We start from the raw sequence: 23,889 nt of genomic DNA on the forward strand, positions 1-23,889 counted from the left end.
TCAATGTAAGTCCTATAAGTCCAATGGTGAATTTAAAAAATAAGATGCGTACAAAATGTATTCATATAATTTCTTTAGTTTTTAGCGCTCACTTTATGGAAAGGGAAGGGAAGGGAAGGGAAGGGAATCAGTTGATTTGAGTCTGTCTACGCAAAATTGAAATTTAGAGTAAGGTTTGTTCCGCAATCGCTTCTTAGAATGGGGTTTGGATGACAATGGCCACAGTGCATACATCATTCTCAGATCGAGTATTATGAATCAATCAGAACACCATAGCTCTTCTATTATCTGCAGTGGCTGATAATTATGAATACATCTAAGAAACATGACAACTACTTTTCCCATCAACCCAACTTATGCCTAATTAATTATGAATCCACCTTAATTCAGTCTCATCAACCCAAATGCTTTTCTTGATGTCCCTCAACCTCAACATCCATAACACTCCATAACAAACCCCAACTTAAGTTCCCAATCTGAATTATCTTTTTATAATAATTCTGAACTGCTCCCTCCAAATCCAATGAGATAATCATATTTTTACCAACGCCCTTATCATGACTCGAAAGGATATACATTCAAATCTGTTTATTAGTATTTCCTTTTTTTGCATTCAATTTACTGTCAAGGCCAAATCCTTCCTTTCCAACAATAGTGCTAGTCCTTATGGTTAAGATTATATTCATGACCACCATATAAACAAAGTTACTAAAATTCATTTAAGAACAAAAATAAGAAAGGAAATGGGTTAGCATGTATTTGGGGGTAAAGGTAGAAATTAAATTAAACATTATGAAACTATGTCTCTTCAAACCCCAAAGTCAAGAGCAACATATCATGTTATTCGATCAAAATTAGAGACAGATAGCTAAATTAGAAACACCAACTTAGATAGACCTGCATTTCCATTTTGCTTTCCATTCCCAAACTCATCAAAAAGCAAACAAACCCATCATCATCCCACCTCATGCCATCTACAAAGATTTGGCAGCATTTCTAAACCTTTTAATTCTCTTCTCCATCCCAACAATGAAACTACGTCCATTCTTCATGTTGTTTGCTCATGTATAACCCTCCATGTTATGAATATTGTTAATATCATGTCCTGTGCAAAGTAAAACCCAACTGTCAACAATTACCGTTTACAATTGAAAACCAACCTTGAGTCTGACTATTCATAACACTCGAGCAAAACAGTAAAAATGTTGTAAGTAACTAAAGTTCAAAATAAATCTGTTTATAAATTGAAAACTACCATAAAATAAATAAAAGAAAAATTTGTGCATATAATAATATAGAGAAAAATTCTTTCATATACAATATAGAGTTGACTCCACATATAACTTTTACCTGTTGGAGGTTGGAATCAAACAGTTGATACGAAGTAATCATTTGAATATTTAACCTATTCAGAAATGTTTTAAGCACTTGAAACACAGACTTTTAGGACTTGGTTTATATCAATACAAGGGAAACAAAATGTTACATAATTGACATTTACGTTGAACATGGACCGTGTCAATACATGGCCAAGTTGGGGAGTCAAACAAATAATGTAGATGAAGGGACTCCACTATACATGCGTGCATTAGAAAATAATAATGTCAAAAACAAACAATATTCATAGGAATCACACATCATAAAATAACTATAAAAATCGTAAGCATGCATAAGTGTTTTCCTTACACAAAACACACAAACACCCCTCATAATTACATCTATTTTTAAGATAAATGAAGGTAGATTTTTGTTAAGCATCAAGATGTGCGGTGAACATGTGTAAAAACCACATTAAAAATTTTCAACCATTTTATAAAACGTTAACAAATGATAAGACATGCATGTATACTTCTCAAATCAAAATTATATGAATTACTTCCATGTGTTCATATTTCAGTTTTTTTCCTTTTTTTGGTTCGTGGGTGGGGGGAATGGGATCAGATGAGTCTTTTCCACTCAATTTTCACCGCAAAAAGAGCAAACAAGAACAAGTCGCTGCATATGAAACTCTAACTGATGGACAATGGGACATAAATTAAGTATTTCAATAAGAGGCATAATAAGTAGGGCCAAGCCAAGCCAAGCTATGCCCTTTGACAAAAATTTGTCCAGCTCACCAGCAGCTTCACAAGGGCATAAATTTGTTTTTTCAATTTTAAAAATTATAACCAGTTAAGATGAAAAGGCCTTGCTATAATAACAAAACCATGGCTCAAAAAGGTTAGAAACCCATGACCGTTACAAGCCTACATGTTGAATTTGAAAAATTATAAGACCTATGCTTGACAAAAAAAAAAAAAAAAAAAGAGAGAAAATTACAGTCTGAAGAACACAACACAAACACATAAATTACAGCCTAAGCTTGACAAGAAAAGAAAATTATAGTCTAACGAACACATGCTTTCCTAGTATCAAGCTTGTTTACGAACTTATTCACGAGCTTTGTTCATGAACTAGCTCATGAACAAATACTGACCTAAGCTTTGCCTTTCTCAAGCTTGGCTCAAAGCTCAGCTTCTTTATTAAACAAGCTTTACATTAGGACTTGAGCCTCTTTGTTAGTAAATAAACATGCATTATCAAGCTGAGCATTGAGCTGCTCATGAAGGCTTGGCTAATTTGTAGCCTAGGCATAAAAAAGCCTGCTTTGACTCAAAGAACCTTCAAGTGGACTCATATATATATAAGAAAAGAAAAAGAAAAAGTGCTGGTTGCAAAGGTAGTTGTGTTGAAAAGGAATGTCTTTTATTGTTCTCTTTCTGTTGGCTAGTTGGAAAATGATGTGTTTTTCCAAAAATGGTAGGGCTACCCTTATTAAGAGCACCCTTATCAATTTGCCTACAAATTTCATGTCCCCCTTTCCTCTCCCGGCGAGTGTTGCTAACAGGGAAGCTAAACACCCAACAAACCAAAACCTCCAATTCGGTCATCACAGGAAACCGCCCACCGAAGTAGGGCTTCATCAACACCCCCCAGCCACCTTAATCAAAAGCCCCAAAAATCTCAATCAATCAAAATTATAGAAATAAAAAATCAACACAATCAAGGGGAAATTCTGACCTTGATGGAACCGGTTGCTATAACACAATCACGATTTCTCTCTGTGTTTGGCGTAAAATAAAACCAAGGGAAGAGGAAGGGGATGAGCTTTTGTTTTCTCTCTTTCTCAACCTCAGACTCTCTATCTAGCTCTTGTGATCTCTCTCATTTTTTGCCCTCTTTCTATCTCTCTTGGTCTGGTGCGAACAAAAAGGAAGGGGGAGGCGATAAGAGAAATAGGGGAGATGAGGGAAGTGTCTCGGTTTGCTAGTGTACTAGTGTGGAGAGAGACAAGAGAGACGAAGAAAAAAAAAACACTAAAAATAATATTTAAATAAAATAGAGAATGAAATAGAGAATCTGTTAGAGTTTGTATTGAAAAGGTAGTAGGTAAAATAGAAAAATGTGATTTTTTATGGGGTGGGCGAGTTCAAATATCATCTGGTTAGCTGGGCCAAGGTTTGTTTGCCGCTCTCTAATGGAGGGTTGGGTATTCGAAACTTGTTGATGTTCAATCGTTCTCTCTTAGGTAAATGGTTGTGGCGCTATGGTCTTGAGAGAGAGGCTTAGTGAAGAGTGGTGGTGGACTCTAAATTTGGCAATTCATGGGACAAGTGGTGTTCTCTTCAGTCTTCTGGAGCGTTTGGGGTGGAGTTATGGAAGAATATTAGGAAAGGTTGGAGGAAATTTTTGTGTCATACTAGATTCGAGGTGGGAGATGGCTCCAAGATTAATTTTTTGAACGATCAGTGGTGTGGAGATGTGGCCCTAAATGAGGCTTTTCTAATTTTATTTGGTATTGCTCATGAAAAAGATTCCTCTGTTGCAACTTACTCGGAGTTTTATGGCGGTTCCAACTAGTGAAATGTGAGCTTTGCTAGAATGGCTTATGATTGGGACGTGGATGTATTTGTATTTGCCTCAATTTTTCAGGTGTTATACTCAGCGAAAGTGAGACGAGGAAGTGAAGATAAATTGTGGTGGGTTCCTTCCAAAAGAGGGTTGTTTAAGGTTAAATCCTTTTATTGCTCCCTGGTTTGTAGTGAAGAATGCCACTTTCATTGGAAGAGTGTGGGGCGGACTAAGGCTCCTTTGAAGACGGCATTTTTTGCATGGTCGGCGGCTCTAGGTAAGATCCTCACCATGGATAACCTTAGGAAGTGGCACGTCATTGCGATGGACAGATATTGCACGTGTAAAAGGAATGGGGAGACCTTGGACCATATGCTTTTTCATTGTGAAGTGGTTTATACCAATTGGATGGTCATTTTCAGTCATTTTGGACTGTCTTGGGTTATGCCTAGAAATGTAGTCGATTTGTAAGCTAGTTGGCGGACCTCTGGCAGTCCTTGGAGTACTGTTGTGTGGAAGATAATGGTGATTACGTGCTTTTTATGTTTTTTATGGAGGAAAATAAATGACAGAAGTTTTGAGGACTGGTAGAAGACTTTGGAGAAGTTTAAATCCTCATTCTTCAAAATTTTGTATTCGTGGACATCTGCTTATGTGTTTGTCACCTTTGACGATTAGTTATAGTAATTTTCTTGTTCTTTTTGCTCATTTTAGTTAGGTGTTTCTTTTTGTATACTTCTTGTTTACTTATGGGTACCTTATGCTTTTAATTACTAATAAAAATAAAATTGTTCTCTCTTTTTGATAGATGGAGATTAGTTCAATTATTACGATAAAGATGATTCCTATATCAAGACTAGTACTATGTCTCAGCTAAGTAAGCTGCATAGACATAGAGATTACCATTTTATTTTAAATTCACCACAAACATGTAAGCTGTTTACTATTGTTCCCTAAATTTTGTTGCTCTAAAGAATAACAAGAAGCATTGAACATTCCTCTTTGATCAAAACAAATGAAAAGGAAATAAATATATATATATATATATAGAGAGAGAGAGATGTTTGAATGAAGAATGAAAATAATTCTCTACTATTTTTTAATTTACATTGTTTCAATTGGTAGTCAACGAAAATTAGTCACCAATAAACAAGCAATAATAAATAAGATATGCCATATCTCAATGTTGGAAAACTTTATATTCAAGGAAGGATCACCTACCCATTGCCTCGATGAATAACTGCTGATGTTCAGTGCTTTGCCTTACTTCTAGATTTAGAAGGTATCTTTCCATATGCCATGAGCCTTGAGCGTGATAGTTTAACTTCAGCTAGGTTTCGTCTTCTCCTAGCCTTCCTGGATAAATTGCTCGTGTCATCGTTTAATTCGTTGAATTGTGCTTTCCCATCTTCCACAGCACTCATTGATGAAGTAGATTTTTCAGCATTAACCCTCGACCTCTTCTTCTTACCATCCTTCTGGTCATCTGCTTTTCCACCCTGGAGAAGTTCCCTAGTCCTCAATTTTAGTTGGAATCTCTTTTTATCGCTTAACTTCCACTCATCCTCCCTATAAGGAGCAAGTTTTTTTAAAGAAATATACTGATTCAACTCATTTTCATCCATCGCGAATAACTCTGCAGCATTTAATCCAAATCTGTTGGGTTTTGTTTTTGTATACTTGAACCTCGTCTTTAAGTCTCCAATCGTATCCTCATAATCCAACTTATAATATTCCTCCATCATCGCCTCTTTAGCTTTCTCCAAAAGGGCACTCTTTTTACGCTTCCTTTTCCGCTTACCTTCTTCTTCTTGGTCACTTCCAACACCATTATCCGTAGTACGCTTCAAAATCCTATCCCTTGCAGCTACAAACCCGTCACCAGATCCAGACTCATCCCAACCTTTCGGAAGTCCAAGCAACTCGTCCTCCTCCTCAAAATCCGGCTTCTCAATCTCACCCTCAGCTTCATCCCTATTGCACCCAAACTCCGGGTCCACGTCCTCCTCGTCATAATACTCCTTACCAAATGCCTTCTTCATCATCCTATCATACTCCTCCGGTTTGAACTCCTCCTCCAACTCCTTCTGACTCAACGGCACAACCTCGTCCTCCCTAATCCCCGCCGTCCTCAGTATCCTCCTCAGCTTCTCGTCCATCTCCTCCTTCTTCAAATTCTTCAAATGCTTCAACTCCTCCTCCCTCTCCATCCTCGCCAGCTCCATCCTCTCCTCTTTGCTCTTCCTCTGCTCTTTCCTCGCGTTCGCCTTCTTCCTCACTGTCCCCTCTAATTTACGAGCATGACCCATCACTCTATCCCCCGCATTCTCCTGAAACCGATACTCGAACTCCTCTTGCCTCTCAATCTCCTCTTCGTCCTCCAACAACCGCTCAATCTCCTCCTCCCCAACATCCATACCCTCCCCTTCCTTATCCTCCCACATCCTATTCCTAAAAAAATCCTTCAGAAACTTGGTATTCCCATCCACTTCCGCATCCCCACCAAAATACTCATCCAATTTCCTCACAAACTCACCATTCTCACCACTCTCGTTCTCCTCCTCCTCCTCCTCATTCTTCTCCTTCACTTTGAACAAATCATCCTCTCCATCCTCCGCCGCTACCGCCTCCAGAAACTCCCTCCTTATCTCCTCTTGCTCCTCCACATAGCTCTTCTTCCTCTCCCCCTTTTCTTCCCCTTCTTCATCCTCAAACTCCGGACCCCCCTCTATCAATTGCTTCGCCACCAAATCCTTCAAATACATTGCCTTCTTCTTCTTCGTCTTCGTGCCCTTCCTATCCTCCATTTCCTTCTCATCTCCTTCTTCTTGTTCTTCATCCGATTCGAATAGCTTCAGATCTTTGTTCTTAATAACAGGGTCTTGCTTCTTTACCTTGATCAGTGCCTCAAAGAATTCTCTATCTCTCTCGCTGAAATTGGTGAAATCGTCGTCTTCTTCGTCCGAAGAAGACGACGATTCGGAGGACGATTCGACGAGGCCTTTCTTCTTGAGCTCCTGGAGGCGGTGGAGGTCCTCCCGCTTCTTGTTGTGCTCGAGCCTCTTGGCGTACTCGCGGTTGATCTCGATCTTCGACACGTCGTCGTTTTCGGAGTCGCTACTCTCGAACAGTTTCAGACCCATTGCTGTTGAATGCAACGGCTACGGAAATTAGGGCTTTCAATTGTGGAGTTTCGGACAGAGAAAGAGAGAAAAGAGAGTGACAAATGACGATCTTTGCTGTGGAGAAAGATTTAGGGTTTTTAGGATCCGGCTGTGTTCGGCTCGGGTTTAAGAAATCCGACCAAATCTAATTTTCGGGTAGAGAGGCTCAAATGATTAAGAAATGCTAGGTGTACCAACATTTTTACGAAGGGAGTTTTACAAATTGATGTGGCATCATGCATAAGACGAAAATGTCCTTCAGATTAAAAAAAAAAAAAACTACAGCCATGAAAATGCCCGTCGCCAGAAAAAGTCCAGCTCCCCGGACAGCCGGTCCTCCAGCGACGCCGGAAAACTCTCGACCCCAAGGTCCCTGACCACCAGCCGCCAGCACGCCCCAAAGCCCCGATGGAATCGGAAACTCCCGTCCAGCCAAAACCTTGACCCCCCGACGACCGGCGAGATCTGGATAGAGACGGAGATAGAGACCCCCTGACAGCCGGATCTAGATAGAGACGGTGAGACCCCTCGACGACTGGATTCGGATCTCTTTCTCTCGCTCTCTGTCTTCGTGCATCATTTGAGAGATCCGGCCGGATCTCTCAAACCCACGCAGGCCGGAAATTCGTGGGTTTGGGTGGGTCGGGGTGCGCGGGTTTCTGACGTCTCAAGAGCTCGTCGTTTCTACACAGGCTGGAAATTCTTGGGTTGGGGTGGGTCGGGGGGCACGGGTTTCCGACGTCTCGGGAGCTCGCCGGCGTGTGGGACTGGGTTTATCTGGAGAAGGGTATTTTTGTCTTTTTGTTTTGAATAACTTTACCAATAAACTGACGTGGAGCCTCATATGAAATGCCACGTCAGTTTGTAAAGCTCTATTTGTAAAAGTTTTAGTACACCTAGCATTTCTCCAAATGATTTAATTTAGTTATAATAAAATGTACAAATATTTCTTATAAATTGGTCCATAGAAAATTCAAATAATTCAATTTCTTCTAAAAGCAACTTTTATCTTTTAAGCAATTAAAAAAAGTAAGAAAGTACTTCTCACATGCTAAAGACACGTCACTTTTAAAGGCAGTTAGTAGGAAATTTGTGTCAAAATAATATAATACATTTTTTATATTGAATATAAAAAATTAAGAATTTTATTTAAAAACCATTATTTCCATTTTTTAAAATACAAGATTACTAATAAAAGTTATTTAAGTTTTGTTAATCAAAAATAAAATGTTTTACAACTGAAGTGTTTGATTACTAAATGAGGCCAATTTCCAAGACTAAACAGTTTCGTTCACGAGGGATTGAAAATTTGATTGTGCATCCGTTAAACCGAATGGCATCACGAGGAATTCGTAGTGCCCATGATGTGTTCGAAAACCGTCTTCTCAATGTCTCCTTCAGCCATTTGAATTTGGCGACAACCCGATTAGAAATCCAATTTAGAAAAAACTTGGCCCCAGTCAGCTCATCAATAATCAATATTGAGAATTTATCATTTATCGTTACATGGTTAAGTGGTCAGTAATCCATACATAATCTCCGCGATCCGTTATGTTTCTTAACTAACAAGACCGATGAGGAATATGGACTCGTGCTTGGCCTTACTACCACAATTGCAACAAGCTTGTGACAATTTTTGCAATCTCACTCTTTTAGTAGTGAGGATATCTATATGATCTCACGTTAATGAGCCTGCTCCTTGTCATTAACTGGATCTTATGATTTTGGCACTTGTTTGGTGAGAATCCCTAAGGCTTATAAAGAAAACATCTGAAAATTGGTCCAACAACGATGGGAATGGTTTCTCTGTATAACTCGGTCCCCCTTACTGCGAACCCAAGACAATTGCACACAATTGCCCATCGGTGGGAGCGCAATTCGTGCATGGCAGTAGTCGACAAAGCAAGCCACATTTCCTTCTCTTAAGTTCTCTACATGCATATTTGTCTTCCACCATCCGATGAAGGGGTGGCTTAAGCCCTCTAAGCTCAACTTCTCGCCCTTTCCATCAAAACATCATTAGCAACCAAATTGGCCCCAACGTTTGTAGCTACTAGGTTCCTAAGACCACTTCATAGCCTCTAATGGGAGCAAAAAGAAGTCCACCATGAAAAGATCTCCTTGAAGCCATAGCAACACCCCCTGCACAAAGCCCTCTGCAATTTAACTTCTCTCTGTTTGCTACAGTAACTTGTAGCAGTCTGGTGTGGGTCGATTGCATACCGAGTCGCGCTGCCTATTGGGAGCTGAGGAAGTTGTGGGTGCTTGTCGAGTCCATTGGCGTTGTTAACTTGTGCCTTCCTAATACTCCTCGAACCTGCATCGTCTGTTGTGTTGGTGTCCTTGTAGCGATGGCCCATGACGAATTTCTTGTTGCAATTGAAGCACAACCCCTTGGCCCTCCTATCTTGCAACTTAATTAGCTGGGGTCATCCGTCGAATAGGTGGTGCCTTTGTTCGGATCAAATTGGAAGAAGGGAGTGGCGGTCCTGACTCTCGTTGGGCTAAACGCCGATCCTCTACAACGATGGATTTCTTCAAGCTCCAGTTTCTTGCCTCAAAAAACAATCGAGCTAGCCCAATGGCCTCTGTGACCATCGTTGGTCTAGCAGCTTGAACCTTTGCTCGAATGTTCTCCTTCAAGTCACTCACAAAGCACCCCAACTGGTGTCGACTTGACAGTTTACCCACATGACTTAGAAGCTGTTCAAATTGCAATTGTTATTCCCTCACCAAACCCATCTTCTGAACTCTGAAGCTTCGTGAAATCATCGAAGTGATTATCGGAGGTGGTAGGTTCATATCGGGTGTGAAGTGCTGCCTTTAGAATATCCCACGTCACAAAATTTTCACTTTTTTTCAAAGAGTTGGTGCTACATTCGGGCTTCCCTATCTAGGTAGGCCTAGGTATCGGGTAAATCTGCGTCGAAAACCTTATTTTTGAGTTTTCACCTGAAATAGACGGGTAATCCAGGTGATTACCCAAAAAATTACAGTGAAACATAAATTTTGAAATGAGTAGTGATTCACTACCACCTAAATATACAACTTTTCACCACCTTGTCTATGTGGCAAAGTGGTCCCCCACTTTAATTTATTTTAAAAAAATAAAAAAACTCAAAAAGTTGTGGGGGACCACCTTGCCACATAGGCAAGGTGATAAAAAGTTGTATATTTAGGTGGCATTGAATCATTATTCTTTCGAAATTCTCTGGTAAGTCGAGTACTTCGGGTAATTCGGTAATTAGTCGGTCGGATAACTCGGGTAACAGAATATTAGTGTGCTTTTTAAATCGGGCCAAGCCCACTTTGATGGGCCAAAATGGATTTTGTTGGGCCAAACCAAAATGAATTTTTAGGCTAAAAAATGTTTTAGTTTGACATGTTTAGTGGGCCATATTTGAGTTATTTGTAATTTGTGCTAAAAATCATTTGATATGTTTAATGGGCTTTAATCAACAAATCTTAAGGACAATTTCACGTCTTTAGGTACAATGCTTACTTACGCTGAAGTGAATTTATTAGACATTAACAAAATGTGTTGAAATAATTCTGAACAGTTAAACCATAACTAGTAACAATTCAATCCATACGATTACCATACGATTCATACCATCACATCCTTGATCCTACTTTTAAACATTATTTAGCATGCATAAACCTAACAAGTAACAAATAACAACTTCCATTCAAAATCATTGTAACAAATCAAACAATTCAACGCATTCTCAAACAAAATCAAAAGCAAAGCAAAACAAATTAAACAATACGATTACAACCATTTCAAATTTTCAATTTTCAAAATTCCATGAGCCATCATGGATTACCTTCAATTTGCATCATTCAATAATCAAACAAATTAAAACATAAACATAGTTAGTGATCAATAAAAACAATAAAAGACCATATAATAAAGTAGATATCAAGTAAGAAAACAATAAGATGCAAAAAACTTACCAAATACTTTCAACAAACGTCACTCGACAAAGTACATCCCTCAAGCCTTAATCGTTGTTAAGTGTGATGGAATTAGACAAAGTTTCTACCACAAGACAATTTTTAAAGTATTAGTAAAAATCAATTCAATCAAATAAACTGAAAAATTTGAACAATGTCAATGAAAAAAATATGAAATTAACAAATATTACCTGAGTCAATCTTGTAGCTCTCTTTATCTTCAACACTAGGCAAAGGCAAGTTTGACTCGTTATGCTCACTAATCCAAGAAGATCTCAACCAATTTTGACTACATATAAGAGCCTCCACTATTTTCGAAGCTAAAGAACTTTGATAAGGATCTATGATGCGACCTCCATTGCTAAATACAGACTAAGAAGCAATGGTTGTAAGTGGAATATCCAAGACATCTCGCGCTATCTCGACAAGAACCAGAAACTTTGTTGAATTTACTTTCCATCACATTAAAATATCAAAGGTTTCACTTGGTGTCTCAACATCCTCCACAAAATATTATTTTTATCTCTGTCCGACACTGCACCAAATTTCTCCTTACCCGAAATGAATGGAAGTTCTTTAAAGCATCTTTCTCTACTTTATTAAAAGTACAATTACCCAAACGCAATGAGGTGAAACTTGTGCAACTCAGACCTTCATTTGAAAGTCTTGCCCCACTTCCTTCGACATTTATAACATAGTGATTATATAACTGATTCAAAACATTCTTTAAATTGGAGACAATCTTTTTTGTTTTCTTATCATTTACATTACTCATGAACCAAAACTCCAATACTTTCATCTTATAATGGGGATCAAGCACATAAACGACAAACAACAAAGGGTTAATTTTCTTAAACTCTCCCAAATACTTATCATATTTTGTTTAATTTTGATCACCATGGTACTCAACAAAATATCATCACTATCACAATACTGTGTCAAACAATTATAAACCTTTTGGAGTATTTTGAAATGCATGTTTGGAAGTTGAGTACAAGGAACCCGATATCTGAATTGTTACATCATAAAAAACTTGAATTTTTTTTGTAAAATGTCGAACATTATTTCAATCATTATCAATCGGAGGCCTCAACCCCCTTTTCCCTCCACCATCCTCACACAAATTGATAAGCGTTGAATGTTGCACATTCAAGCCTCTTAACTCGCATATGTTAATTCCTTAGTGTTGATATTTGTTTAATTTTGTTTTGTTTTCATATTTCAGGGCTTTATATGATAGATGCAAGAATTTCAGTGAAAATTAGACTAAAAAGGACACTTTAGAAGCATTCTGAAGGTCACGGGAATCAAGCACACCAATAGAAGGGCTTGAGCGCATAAGCGCTCAAGCGCCCAACCATCTAGGCCCGAGTGCACCGGCGCTCGAGCGCCCCATCACCTAGGCTCAAGCTCACAGATGCTCGAGTGCACATTCCTTGGGCTCAAGCGTACTCGGCTGTATAGTACACGGCAACAATCCATTTTCACCTAGGATTGGAAATTCAGAAAAGGAAAAGAGTTGTTCTTATTCCACTCGGATTATGAGACTAATTTACGATTTTTTTGGATTTTTAGAGCTTCTAGGCTTATCCTAATCCCTATAAATAAGCTTCTAAACATTAAAGAAAGACACACTGCTATCTAGAGTAAATTCAATAAAATACTTCTTAAAGGCTTGAAGAGTTGAAGATGAATAATCATGGCAGGATGCTATCTCAGCAGTATCATAAGTATTCATCTTGTGCAATAGGTATGAAAAGCTTGATGGGAGCTCATATGGGCCAGGATCCAGTGAGACGCAAATAAAAATCTAATCTTGAGCTATGGTGGAGCAGCTCTAAGGTTTAGACAACAGCTTTGAAGACGCCGGTGAGAACAAAGAGAAGGCATTTTGGAGTGGTTCAATCATAGAGACTTACGCCCACCGTTGAGAACTGCCCGTTAGAGCGACATTCCACTTTTATTGTGTTGATTAATTTAAAGTAAAAATGTGTCCTATTTATAGCAGAAATATGGTAAGTGGAAAGGATACAACTAAGATTGCAATCAAACTTAAATGGTAAATTCTAACAAGGAAGAGTCTCTTAACCTAATATGGAAAACATATATTATTCTAATATTATTCAAATTACTTATTTTGTAACCGCATTTTTTGTTTTTTTTTTTTTTTGGGTACATTATAAAAGCAAAAATAGAAATGATTTTGGTCCGCTCTGTTTTCTGGAAGCAGAATGGTGCTACATTTCTCCTTTCAACATTATTTTCAAAAAAGAAAAAGAAAACATACAACCAATACATACAAGTCCAATAATTAGGTTGAAGTGGAGGCGCTTCAGTATATTATGAACATTTTGCAGGGAAAAGAAGAAAGAGTTACTAGCTGGATCTAACGGTCTCAATTGCAAGGACCAGATCATCAAACTTGGCCCCTGTGACTTCTTTTACAATCTTGTTGTCTTTGAGAATCTTGAAAGTTGGAACGACTTTTATCCCGAGCTCCTTTGCTAGCGGCTGCCAGCAATTAAAAGATAATACCACATGAGAACGAGACTGGAGTTCAAGCCAAGGTGTATTCACATGGCAAATCTACATACCTTATTGTCTTGGTTGCAATCAAGCTTTAGAAATACAACGTCAAGATGCTTCTTTGACAGTTCTTGAAACTTTGGAGCCATCACCTTGCATGGACCGCACCTGCAGAATTTACAGAATTAGAGATACTGGAAAAATCGTTGAAATTTATTCAAAGGTAGATAAAAGCCCCTATAATCAATGAGAAAATTCATTGACTTAGGTGCTGTTATACTGCAGTTTTTCTTACAGCGCCTAAGCCAAATCCGTTTACAAAAACCATCAAGTCTTTTTCACTTAGGCTTCAAGTGGATCACAACGTGACCCATATCCGATGCCATTGTACAAGCACGAGAAACAAAAAGTATTTACCAACCTTTGAATGATCCAAAATCTAAAGACACAAAGATTTAAAAATAATCTCAACTTCATTTACATGTATAAAAATCACACACACACTAATAAAAGTATATAAGCAGTATACAATCAAGGATACTAAATTATATCGCTTTATAAGCATTGGTATTGTCTGAAGATGGTCTAAGGAAACCTCCTTTCCTCCTTTTCGAGAAGCTGACAACCCCTTGATCCAATGCAGATGACTTTGGGTAGTTGTAAATCTTACACGCTCAGTCTAATAATTCATACTTGGATCAAATCATTGAAACCACTGGTTCTTGGATCCTAATTAAATACACGCCTTTGTGAATCAGGTGGTTGACTCCGATCAACCTCAATCTAGTACAAGCTCTGAACCCTTTACAGGCCTGGTCTCATCCCTTCCATCTTTTAATCATTCCGGTCCCCTGATTGAAGTCTAAATCGGGTTCATTTGCTTGGCTTCCTAGCTAAGGATTAAATTTCAGCTTGGGTACATAGCTAAGCACTTATTCATTTGCCAATCACACCAATGCCTAAAGGTCTAATAACTTTGGAGGAATTACAACACCAAAGCATGCTCAAGCCTGTGAAGATGGTAATGATTGCCCCAAGGGACGTATGATAGAAATTCAAGGTTCCTAAAGAGAAAGGTGATCACCGCAAAAGAGCACAAGTCAACAAAAAAAGCAGAATGTGATGACTTGTACATTACCACAAGTTAGATAACGGGATAATAATGGTTAGTCTAATCCTCCAATAGGAAAAATCACTTTATTAACAAATTCTAGTTAGTGCAAGTTGAATAGGCGGTTTGGAGCATTTGTCGATCATGTAAGGACTAACAAACACATCAGTCACACAAAACAGGCTGAAAAGTAGGAAGAGGGGGTAGAGGGAAGACAGGTTATGACAACCTAATAACTCAAAAGCTTCCCATGAGTAACAAGAAGACAAATCATATGATTTAATTGTAAAAAAATTATGTAGAATATCTTTGGAAACTTCCTACTTTTCACATCTCAGTCTCTAAACCAGCTGGGGGGCATTGGCAAGAAAACTCCAAGTTATGCACATCACAACACAAACCAACATTAAAGTAGGACACACTTCCTTGCTTCTAGTATCAGGTACAAGAAGAGATTAGAAACAATCATGATACAATCAGACAATGCTTGTATAGGTTCAATCTGAAACATAAACAACTCAATCTTTTATGCAAATTCATAATAGGAAACTTGGAAATTGTTATGTTACATTTGTAGCTGCAATGAGATGTTTCACGTGTGTTTATTCTTTTAAGACAAAAGATTTTGATTGATCAAAAAAGAAAAAGAAAAAGAATATACTTTGAATACATATAGCCCCTAGCCACTGCAATACATAAACATAGAAATCACACTTTGAAATGGTGAGCAACGGGTGCTGTAGCAAGACTGATTACAAAAGAGGGGAAATTGGCCACATCAAAATACCTTCTGGGCAGGTCAGTTTGATAATCAAAAACTGCTCAGCAAGATTTTAAACAGTAGGAAAAAAAAAAAAAAAAACACATTGATCACCTTACAGAGATGTTTCACACAATGCATTGAACAAATATTTAGATCTACTCTACTTTCCAAGCAGAGGAAGGTAAGCAGCATGTTGAGCAATACCATGTCTATAATAGCCAAAAATATATTCACGTCCAACATATTTAGGTACAAAAGGCAGATTGCATAAATCAATGCAATTTAGTTTCAAGTAAATTAATGAAGAGCATTTCTAACCTATCAAAAAAAAAAAAAAAAGTTAACTTAATGAAGAGCAGATCAAGTTTGTAAGTAAGATTACAAGCAAAAACCATGAGTGAAATCCCGGTGGCGAGCAGTAATATGGATATGGTGCTCACTTTCTCCCTAAACATTGTCACAGCATCCACTGAATCTAACTTCCAAAAACTATACCATACTACATAATAAATTATTTTCTCCATCTAGACCGCATTTCTAAATTCATTAAAAGTGAATAGCCACTAAATTTCAAACCCTTTTTAAGCCAAGCCTTTCAAAACTAAAAAATAAAGTCAAATCCACGTTGAAATATTCAAAATTCAAGGAATTTGATTCTTCAAATTCCTTGTCGATAATTTTAGCAGAATACTCCTCGTTTACTTTCCCTTTCAATTTTGTCCTGTCTTCTCAGCAACCAAACAGAAATTCACAAACATAAACATATTTCCATAAATTAACAAAAAAAAAAAAAAAAAACCAAATACTCCATTTTTCTTTCCTTGTTCAATTTTCTCGAGCTTTCTCAGTAACCAAACAAAGAAACAAACGAAACGAATATCATAACATTACCATTGGGTGTACATGTCGACGACGACAGTCTTGTCCCCGGCGGCCTTGACGAGGGGCCAGAAGGTGTCCTTGTTGACCTCGGTCACCTGGCCCACTTTTACTGTGGGCTCGACCGTGTCCAGGCTAGACCGCACCACCGTACCACGGGAAGCCCCGCTGCTCCTCTTCTCGCCCAAACTTCTTCTACTGCTATTCACGGTGCTCTTCGAGTAGGGAGCCAAGGAGGAAGACGAGAGCGCGATCGACTGCTTCGCTGAGCACAGAGGAGTCTGGGGAGAGCGAATGGGGGGAGGACAGAGAGACAGGTTCAGAGCCATTGGTCAGAGAGAGAGAGAGAGAGAGAGAGAGATTGTAGATTGTGAATTGTGATGGATGGAGAAGCTCCCGAACCAGTGTGTTTTTTTTTTTTTTTTTTTTTGCAGAGAAAAAACGAGAGGGGAGAGCGAGGCAGTTATGGAGATGGGCAAAAAGACTGGATTGACCTTCTCGTTCTGGTGGTTTATAAAAAACGCGGGGGTGTTTTTTTGTCTTTTAGTTAGTGTAAATTAAAGGAAGAGTGCATGTTAAGAAGACGGAAATATCCCTGAGTTTGGAGTGGCTGAGCTTTTTTCCACCACCTTCCAAATTGATCACAAATTACCAAATAATTTTATCAGATAACCATTTGATATTCATGTTAAGCTGGTTATGCTCTATTAAAAAAATATCTTCAAAAACGAGATAAATCAGATCTATAACAAATCAAGTTAAGTTTTTTTTTTTTTTTTGACCTCTAGAGGAATGGAGGAAAAATAATATATAGTTGGCGATAAATACAAAAAAGAAGTTAAAAATGAGATGCCAATTTTGTATTTATTTTATTTTATTTTATTATTATTTTTTATTTATGAAGAATGCCATATGCTTATAATATCTAAGTATATTTGTTGCATAAATTTTTGATAGAATTATAATATGTAACGGTTCTGTTAATCCCAAATAAGTTTTTTTTTGCTCTTGAAAAATAGAGGGCTATTATAGTCGAGAAATGTTAGACATTCTAATTTTTTTTTTTTTTTTTTTTATTTAAAAAATTGGTTCCCAAATGATGTATTACGATCGCATTAAATTATGGTACATTTTTCAAAATAATAAATCATATGAGATTGTGACACATCATTTAAGATTCATTTTTTTTTTGTTTAAATACTGTCTTCAAGAGGTAGCTCAATTAGCTGGGAATTACATCTCATGAAACGAAAGTCACTAGTTCTAATTTTCTCTTTTCCTCTTTTACGTGGACTTGTAAAAAAAAGAATTTAAAAAATAAATAAATAAATTGAGATGCCTAAGCATTCCCCGTTATAAACAGTTTTGGGATGTTATTCCCAGGAATATCCGCGTTCAGAGTAGGATGTGAAGAAACGTATGGTTGGTGGGTTTAGACTTTTTAGAGGTCATTCCATCAAAATTTTCCATTTTTTTTGGGATATTGAGAGCCGAGGTGTTGTACGAAGTGACAGCGATGCGGAAAATAATGGGATCGTGTGGTTTTAGGCCTGTGAAAAGACCAAATCGGCCTACAAGAAGACTCTAGTTTAGTAGTTTGCAAAAATCTTGGGATATTGTCATTTCATTTATATAATCTCCGGTTGGACAAAGAGATTTCAAAACAAAACAAAACAAAAAATCTTTTATGATTTTCGTTTTCTTTATTGCCTAAAAGAAAAAGGAAGGATTTCAACTATATATATTTCTTCTCACATAATTTGAGTAATTATATTTTCTTCTACTTAATGAAAAAATAAATAAATAAAAAATTAGTGCACAATGCGCGGCCCACGAAGAGGTGCTCATTAGTTTTTTTCTTTTTTAAAAAAATAAAAAATAAAAAGAAAAATTTGTTCTATTGATCCCAATGATTTGAGGTTATATTTATTTATTTATTTATTTTTTAAGGTTTTTAAAAAGTGACTAATCACTCATTTGGGTGGGAGAAAAAGCAAATTGGTCTATATCATTAAAAAAGTTGACAAAATTTGTTAATGTGCCACATAAGTACTAATTATATTAAAACACGTGTTACATACAATTTAAAAAATAAACAATATATTAAAAAGAAATAAATAAAATAAACAAAAAAGGAAAACAAGAAAAAATGGAGGCGGTGATTGAGTCACTTCCTTTGCCTAAATGAGGGCCGGCCGAACCACCATCAAGACTATAGGGGTGGTTCGGCTACCTCGTTGGCCAAAGGTGTTTGCAAGAAAACTAGAAACTACGCCAAGTGCTTAGAAGCTTTGGAAACTAATTCCTGAACTCCATCAATATCGAACCTCCAAGATCTTGCTAAAATAGCTCTTAGTGTAGCACTAACCAATGCATCAAAAAGAATCTTACATTGATGATCTGTTCAAGATAAACCACACATTGCACCTGTTGAGAAGTGCTCCTCCTGGTATGAAGCAATGGTGCCATCATTTTGAAGCGCACTCAATGAATTAGAAGAAGATGTTTTAATGGACAAACTATGAAACAAAAATCGTTAGCGAGAGTCTATGCCATTAGGTATGAAAATGATTTGGCTTTTGGTGGGATTCAAGTTCCATCTATTTCGACTGAAACAAATGGGGGTGGTCAACCCCTCACCCCTCCCCCCCTATTTTGCCAAAGGGGGTGGTGGCTCGACCACCCCTTCCATTTTTATTTTTTTTTATTTTTTTGTGATGAACCGCAATTGCCTTGAAGTAACAATGGCAAGAAACATAGCCATCACAATAACCATAGCAGAACATCTTAACATCAACACATTAAAGATAATAAATAATGCAGCGAAAACAACCAAACATAGTGCATCACATAACACAAAAAGCTAATAAACTGACATCTATATTATAAAAGTTTACATTGTATTATTACACAACAAAATACACAGTTAGACAAAAGTGCTACATGCATCACAATAACCTAACACATAATAAATATATATACACTACAAAAAAGAATAAGAAGAAGATGTACACAAAAGGTAGACTAATGGAACTAGTCTAACAAAACCCAAGGCATAATATAGCCTAAATCATAATAGCCCATTTATAAGGCTACCGATTCATCATTTATGTTTTCGTCACCTGCAACAACAATGTCTATGTGATTGTGGAGTTACCACAATAACATAGGCGGATATGTGAGTCTACAGTCTCAGCAAATATATAAATCACCGACTTTTAACAATGAGCCAATTTTTATAAGATTTAGTTTTACCATGAGTTTATAATAATATCTACGATAGGTTTTACAATTTATTAAAGCAAACCATATCTAATAAAGTAAACACTATAAGGAAATAAGTCTATACAATGTATTGCCTTAGCTCTCTCTCTCTCTCTCTTTACACACACACACACACACACACATATATATTTTGTATCTTGCATTATAAATATATACGTACAAATACATCTAAGCCATAACATAACATTTATATCATATAACTCAGCTACACACATATACATGCAATCTACATCCCATCAAGAGAAACACATGCATACGAACATATCTAAGCAAGAAACAACTCATAAACATCAACCTAACTAAATACACATCTTAAACATCAAATATAGTTTGTCTTATGCAATGCAATCATTCATTCATTAACATTTTCATTCTTTCTCATGTCTCTCTAAGAACTTGTTCCTGACAACTTCTCAAGAATTTGTCCTTTGCTTATGGCTTATAGGGACTTGTCCCTTTGTTTAACTTCCTTACTTTGCTATCAGCACTGGGAGTTTGCTCAATCATCATACTGGGGGACTTCTCCCACCTTATTATTGTAGGGTTAACAGTACTAGAGGACTTGTCCCTTGGTTATGCTGGAGACTTGTCCCAATACTTTAATATCTTATTCTCATTTCTTCATTCGTGCACATGATCATGATGCATTAATAAAAACTAGCATTCCTTTGCTTTCATAACCATGCAATATTCAACATATTTTCTTAACACATGTAAATCATCAAAAGTACACATAGTTATTTTTATTCACAAAATGTTCGAATTAGTCAACACATATCACAAGCACTATACTTCCATGAAAAACCAAAGAAACTTAGGGTTAATCACAACCACAAGACCAATTAACCCAGTCCATAGACAAATCTAGGTTTAAAACAAAAACCCTCAAATCAAGAAAAGTTAGGGTTTTAGTTCTTACCTCGATTAGACGGAAAAATATGAAGTTTCAACTCTGCAAATCTTCTACTCAAAGTGCAGGTATTGCGTAGAACTCTACTCCACACAAAATTACTAACGAAATTTTTAGGATTAAGCATTATCTCCAAAAATTAACCTAAAACATATAGATCATAGGATTTAGGTTTATACCGTATATTAATTGGAGGAAAATGAGCTCCAACACCAAATATCAACAACCCATTGCTTAGAAATGGTGTAGGAATCTTCCAAAAGCTCCAAGACTCCAAAATGGACAATACCCACCAAGAGAGGGCAAGAGAAAATGAGAGAGAGAGAGAGAGAGAGAGAGAGAGAGAGAGAGAGAGAGAATGGGCGCTTGAGAAGCTGAAAAATTGTGATTAAGCTATTTATATTATGGCATCTCATCCGTAAACTCGTTCATATGCAACTACAAATGAACAACTCTATTGATAACTGGTTTGATGGCTTGCCAGAAGAGGAGCAACCCTAACTTAACCCTGTATGATATCTTGTACGAACGCCATTGCAAACAGATCATTCTATCCAATCCTCGTTCGCTGCTCGTCCGAACTATATAGTAAAAGAACTAATGAACCAATGTGACCTGACCTTGTACTCAACTCTTACAAATGCCTATTGCAGGCGAGGACAATGGACCACTTTTCTAATATCTCATTTTGATGCATTGCAAACGAGAATATTGGGCAACATTTTTCTCCATATTTTCTTAAGTACAATTTCATTCTTGGTGTTTTGGGCTAACAACTAAATGTTGGGGATCATGCGTTAATCCAATTATACGCAGCGGAATACCGATCTTAGAAAATTTTTCTTCAAGATAAACAAAACTAGATAATTCTAGATACTTTAAACTAGAGTAATGTTTCTTGCACAACTCTAACTACTTTTTTTATGATCAACCATTGAATTTATTTTCTTACATGTGGGCCCTAAATATTCAATGGTTGATCTTAAAAAAAATGTTGTTAGAGTTGTGCAAAAATTATATAGGAATTATGCAAGAAACATTACTCTTTAAACTAACATGTTTAGAGTACTTACAATCGAAACGGCCTCTCCTAGGCTACTAGGGCCAGTTGACTAGTTGATTTGCTCTCTGCATGTTGAAGAACGTATTCTTTGTATTCTTGACTCAACTTTCATATCTTCTCTTCGATGACGGAATATGACCATGAATGTGGACTCCCAACTTGAAGTAGTAAATTAGTAAATAATACTTCATTATAGCCATTTATTTATAAACTTGGATTTACTCATATAATAGGGTTAGGAGATAATTCAAAAGATGAAGCTGAGATAGCATAGGAGTTGAACTCCTCATCCTAGCTACAATAGTGCACGGCCAATGGGGAGATAATATCTCCCCATGCATCTAGGGCTAGGTTTTTAACCCTAACCCATTGCTACATATTTTTCAACATGGGCTTGGCTTTTTATCCCTAAGGCATAATGCTCCTTTATCTCTACTCAAGCCTTTGGAATTAATTCCAAGAGTCCATAGCTCTTAACTGCTTAAGCATATAGAATTAATTTATAAACCCATTGCAATTAAATTGCTTAAGCCCATAGAAATTTACTACTAAGCCCAATCATTTCTAAGTAATGAGCCACTTAAGAATCATATTCCTTTGGCCCATGTTTTATTAAATAAAACAATCCAGCATAAATAAATATATAACCGAGACTTATAGTAATTGATCAATTTACATCAACTCAAGACCTGAAGGGAAAAATGCAATTTGCTTCAAATAGGTATGTGAGAATTTCATACGACCCTATTTAATTACAATTGATTCCATTAAACAAATGTGACTGCACTCTAATAGGTATTTTCAAATTACTGAATCAATCCCCATGACATATTTATTATATATTACCCCTTCATGGAATCATTCCGTAGTCGAACTAAAGTCAATATACTGTTACTTAGTTCACTACTTCTTTTCTTTGATACTCCTGATTTAATTACATGATAAATCCATTTTGTGCCTTATGAGTTTTTCATCTCACCTTGCATAAAATAAAGTTTCAGTAAATTCCACCGAAACATTTCGGCTTGAGCTTTAGGATAATCAACCTCATTAAATCTACATTAAGGAGAATATTCTTTATTGCTTTGTTCTTTTTGACAAAGGATTTGGATTCCTTCTTGAAAAATGTGTTCCCATAATGTTACATGCGATCACCCAACTCACAGAAGTGTTGACCAGTGATTTGATCTCATTCTTGTACATCAAAGTGACCTACACTTCACATCTGAGTTTGCAATCTTCTCAAGATTTAGAGTAATTGTTATAAGTTATCATGCACATACATCATTCTTAATCACAGTGTTGAAAGAATGATGACTCACGTGGTCACCGTTTGGTGCATGACACTACCTTGCACTTACACCAACATATCAACCCGAAGCCCTTTTTACTTCTCCTAATCAAGATAGATTGTTAAGATTGATATGCTATAGTCTAGATGGATTGCCCAGTTCCATTTACGACTACAAACAATCTTTTATAAATTACAAGGACCTATGCCTATGACTTTCTGTGTAATAATCTCATTACTCACACCTTAGTTAAATACAATGTAACTTAGGGTCCTTACATGTATATCATATGATAAAATCAAACATATATGTACATGTAAAGAAATATATATATATATATATATATATATATATATATATATATATATATATATATATATATATATATATATATATATATATATATATATATATATATATATATATATATATATATATATATATGTTCAATGTTCAATATTACACAATTTGTTGAAAAGCAACTTAATGCAATTGAAATGAAACGTATTCTCCCACTTGTCCTTGATTCCAATTGGACAATTATCTGTAATCCTTATTCACGAAATGAAACATCTAATGTTTCACCAAAGCAAGTAACTAGTGAATAAGATATAACATAACTTAGTCACAATAAAATCATGCCACGTCATTATCTCATTGAGAGACTATCCCTAAGAAACATCTTCTCACTTGAGATAACTATTGCGTCTCTATGAGTCGCAAAAGATTCTTGGTCATAGTTTGGAGTTAATAATCCTTTTGTTGCTATACCTCTTCAACCAACTGCCTTACCTACAAAAGTAACCACATTTACTTTTTAGGCAAAACTATATGAGACTTGTCAATAATCCTTTGTTAGTGTAGAAAATTAGAGAAAGTGATACCCCTTCTCTTATCTCTTCACCTATCAGGACATAGAGAGAAGCCCAAAGAAGTCACCATCTTCCCTTCACTATTGTGAGTTTCGGCCAGCAACAAAAACAGAGCGCAAGCTCTCTATTTTTCTTCTCTATTTCCTTCGCTGTTTTGGTTTTTACAGAACAAGAAA

The 23,889-nt window shown here is 36.7% G+C and overlaps 2 protein-coding genes across 2 annotated transcripts; both read right to left on the reverse strand.

Moving 5' to 3' along the window:
* Positions 1 to 696: 696 nt before the first annotated feature.
* On the reverse strand, positions 697 to 7,206 carry LOC133852200 (uncharacterized). The gene is made up of 2 exons (XM_062288902.1): positions 5,113 to 7,206; positions 697 to 1,105 (listed from the first exon to the last, which is right to left on the reverse strand). The coding sequence occupies exon 1, from the start codon at positions 7,032 to 7,034 to the stop codon at positions 5,142 to 5,144; it is 1,893 nt and encodes a 630-aa protein (XP_062144886.1). The 5' UTR covers positions 7,035 to 7,206; the 3' UTR covers positions 697 to 1,105; positions 5,113 to 5,141.
* Positions 7,207 to 13,228: 6,022 nt separating this feature from the next.
* Positions 13,229 to 16,728, reverse strand: LOC133852778 (thioredoxin F-type, chloroplastic-like). The gene is made up of 3 exons (XM_062289529.1): positions 16,304 to 16,728; positions 13,607 to 13,706; positions 13,229 to 13,523 (listed from the first exon to the last, which is right to left on the reverse strand). Exons 1-3 carry the CDS (start codon positions 16,618 to 16,620, stop codon positions 13,389 to 13,391), a joined length of 552 nt encoding a protein of 183 aa, XP_062145513.1. The 5' UTR covers positions 16,621 to 16,728; the 3' UTR covers positions 13,229 to 13,388.
* Between the last annotated feature and the right edge of the window lie 7,161 nt (positions 16,729 to 23,889).

Source organism: Alnus glutinosa, chromosome 12 (assembly GCF_958979055.1).
Source record: "Alnus glutinosa chromosome 12, dhAlnGlut1.1, whole genome shotgun sequence".
NCBI classification, from domain to species: domain Eukaryota; kingdom Viridiplantae; phylum Streptophyta; class Magnoliopsida; order Fagales; family Betulaceae; genus Alnus; species Alnus glutinosa.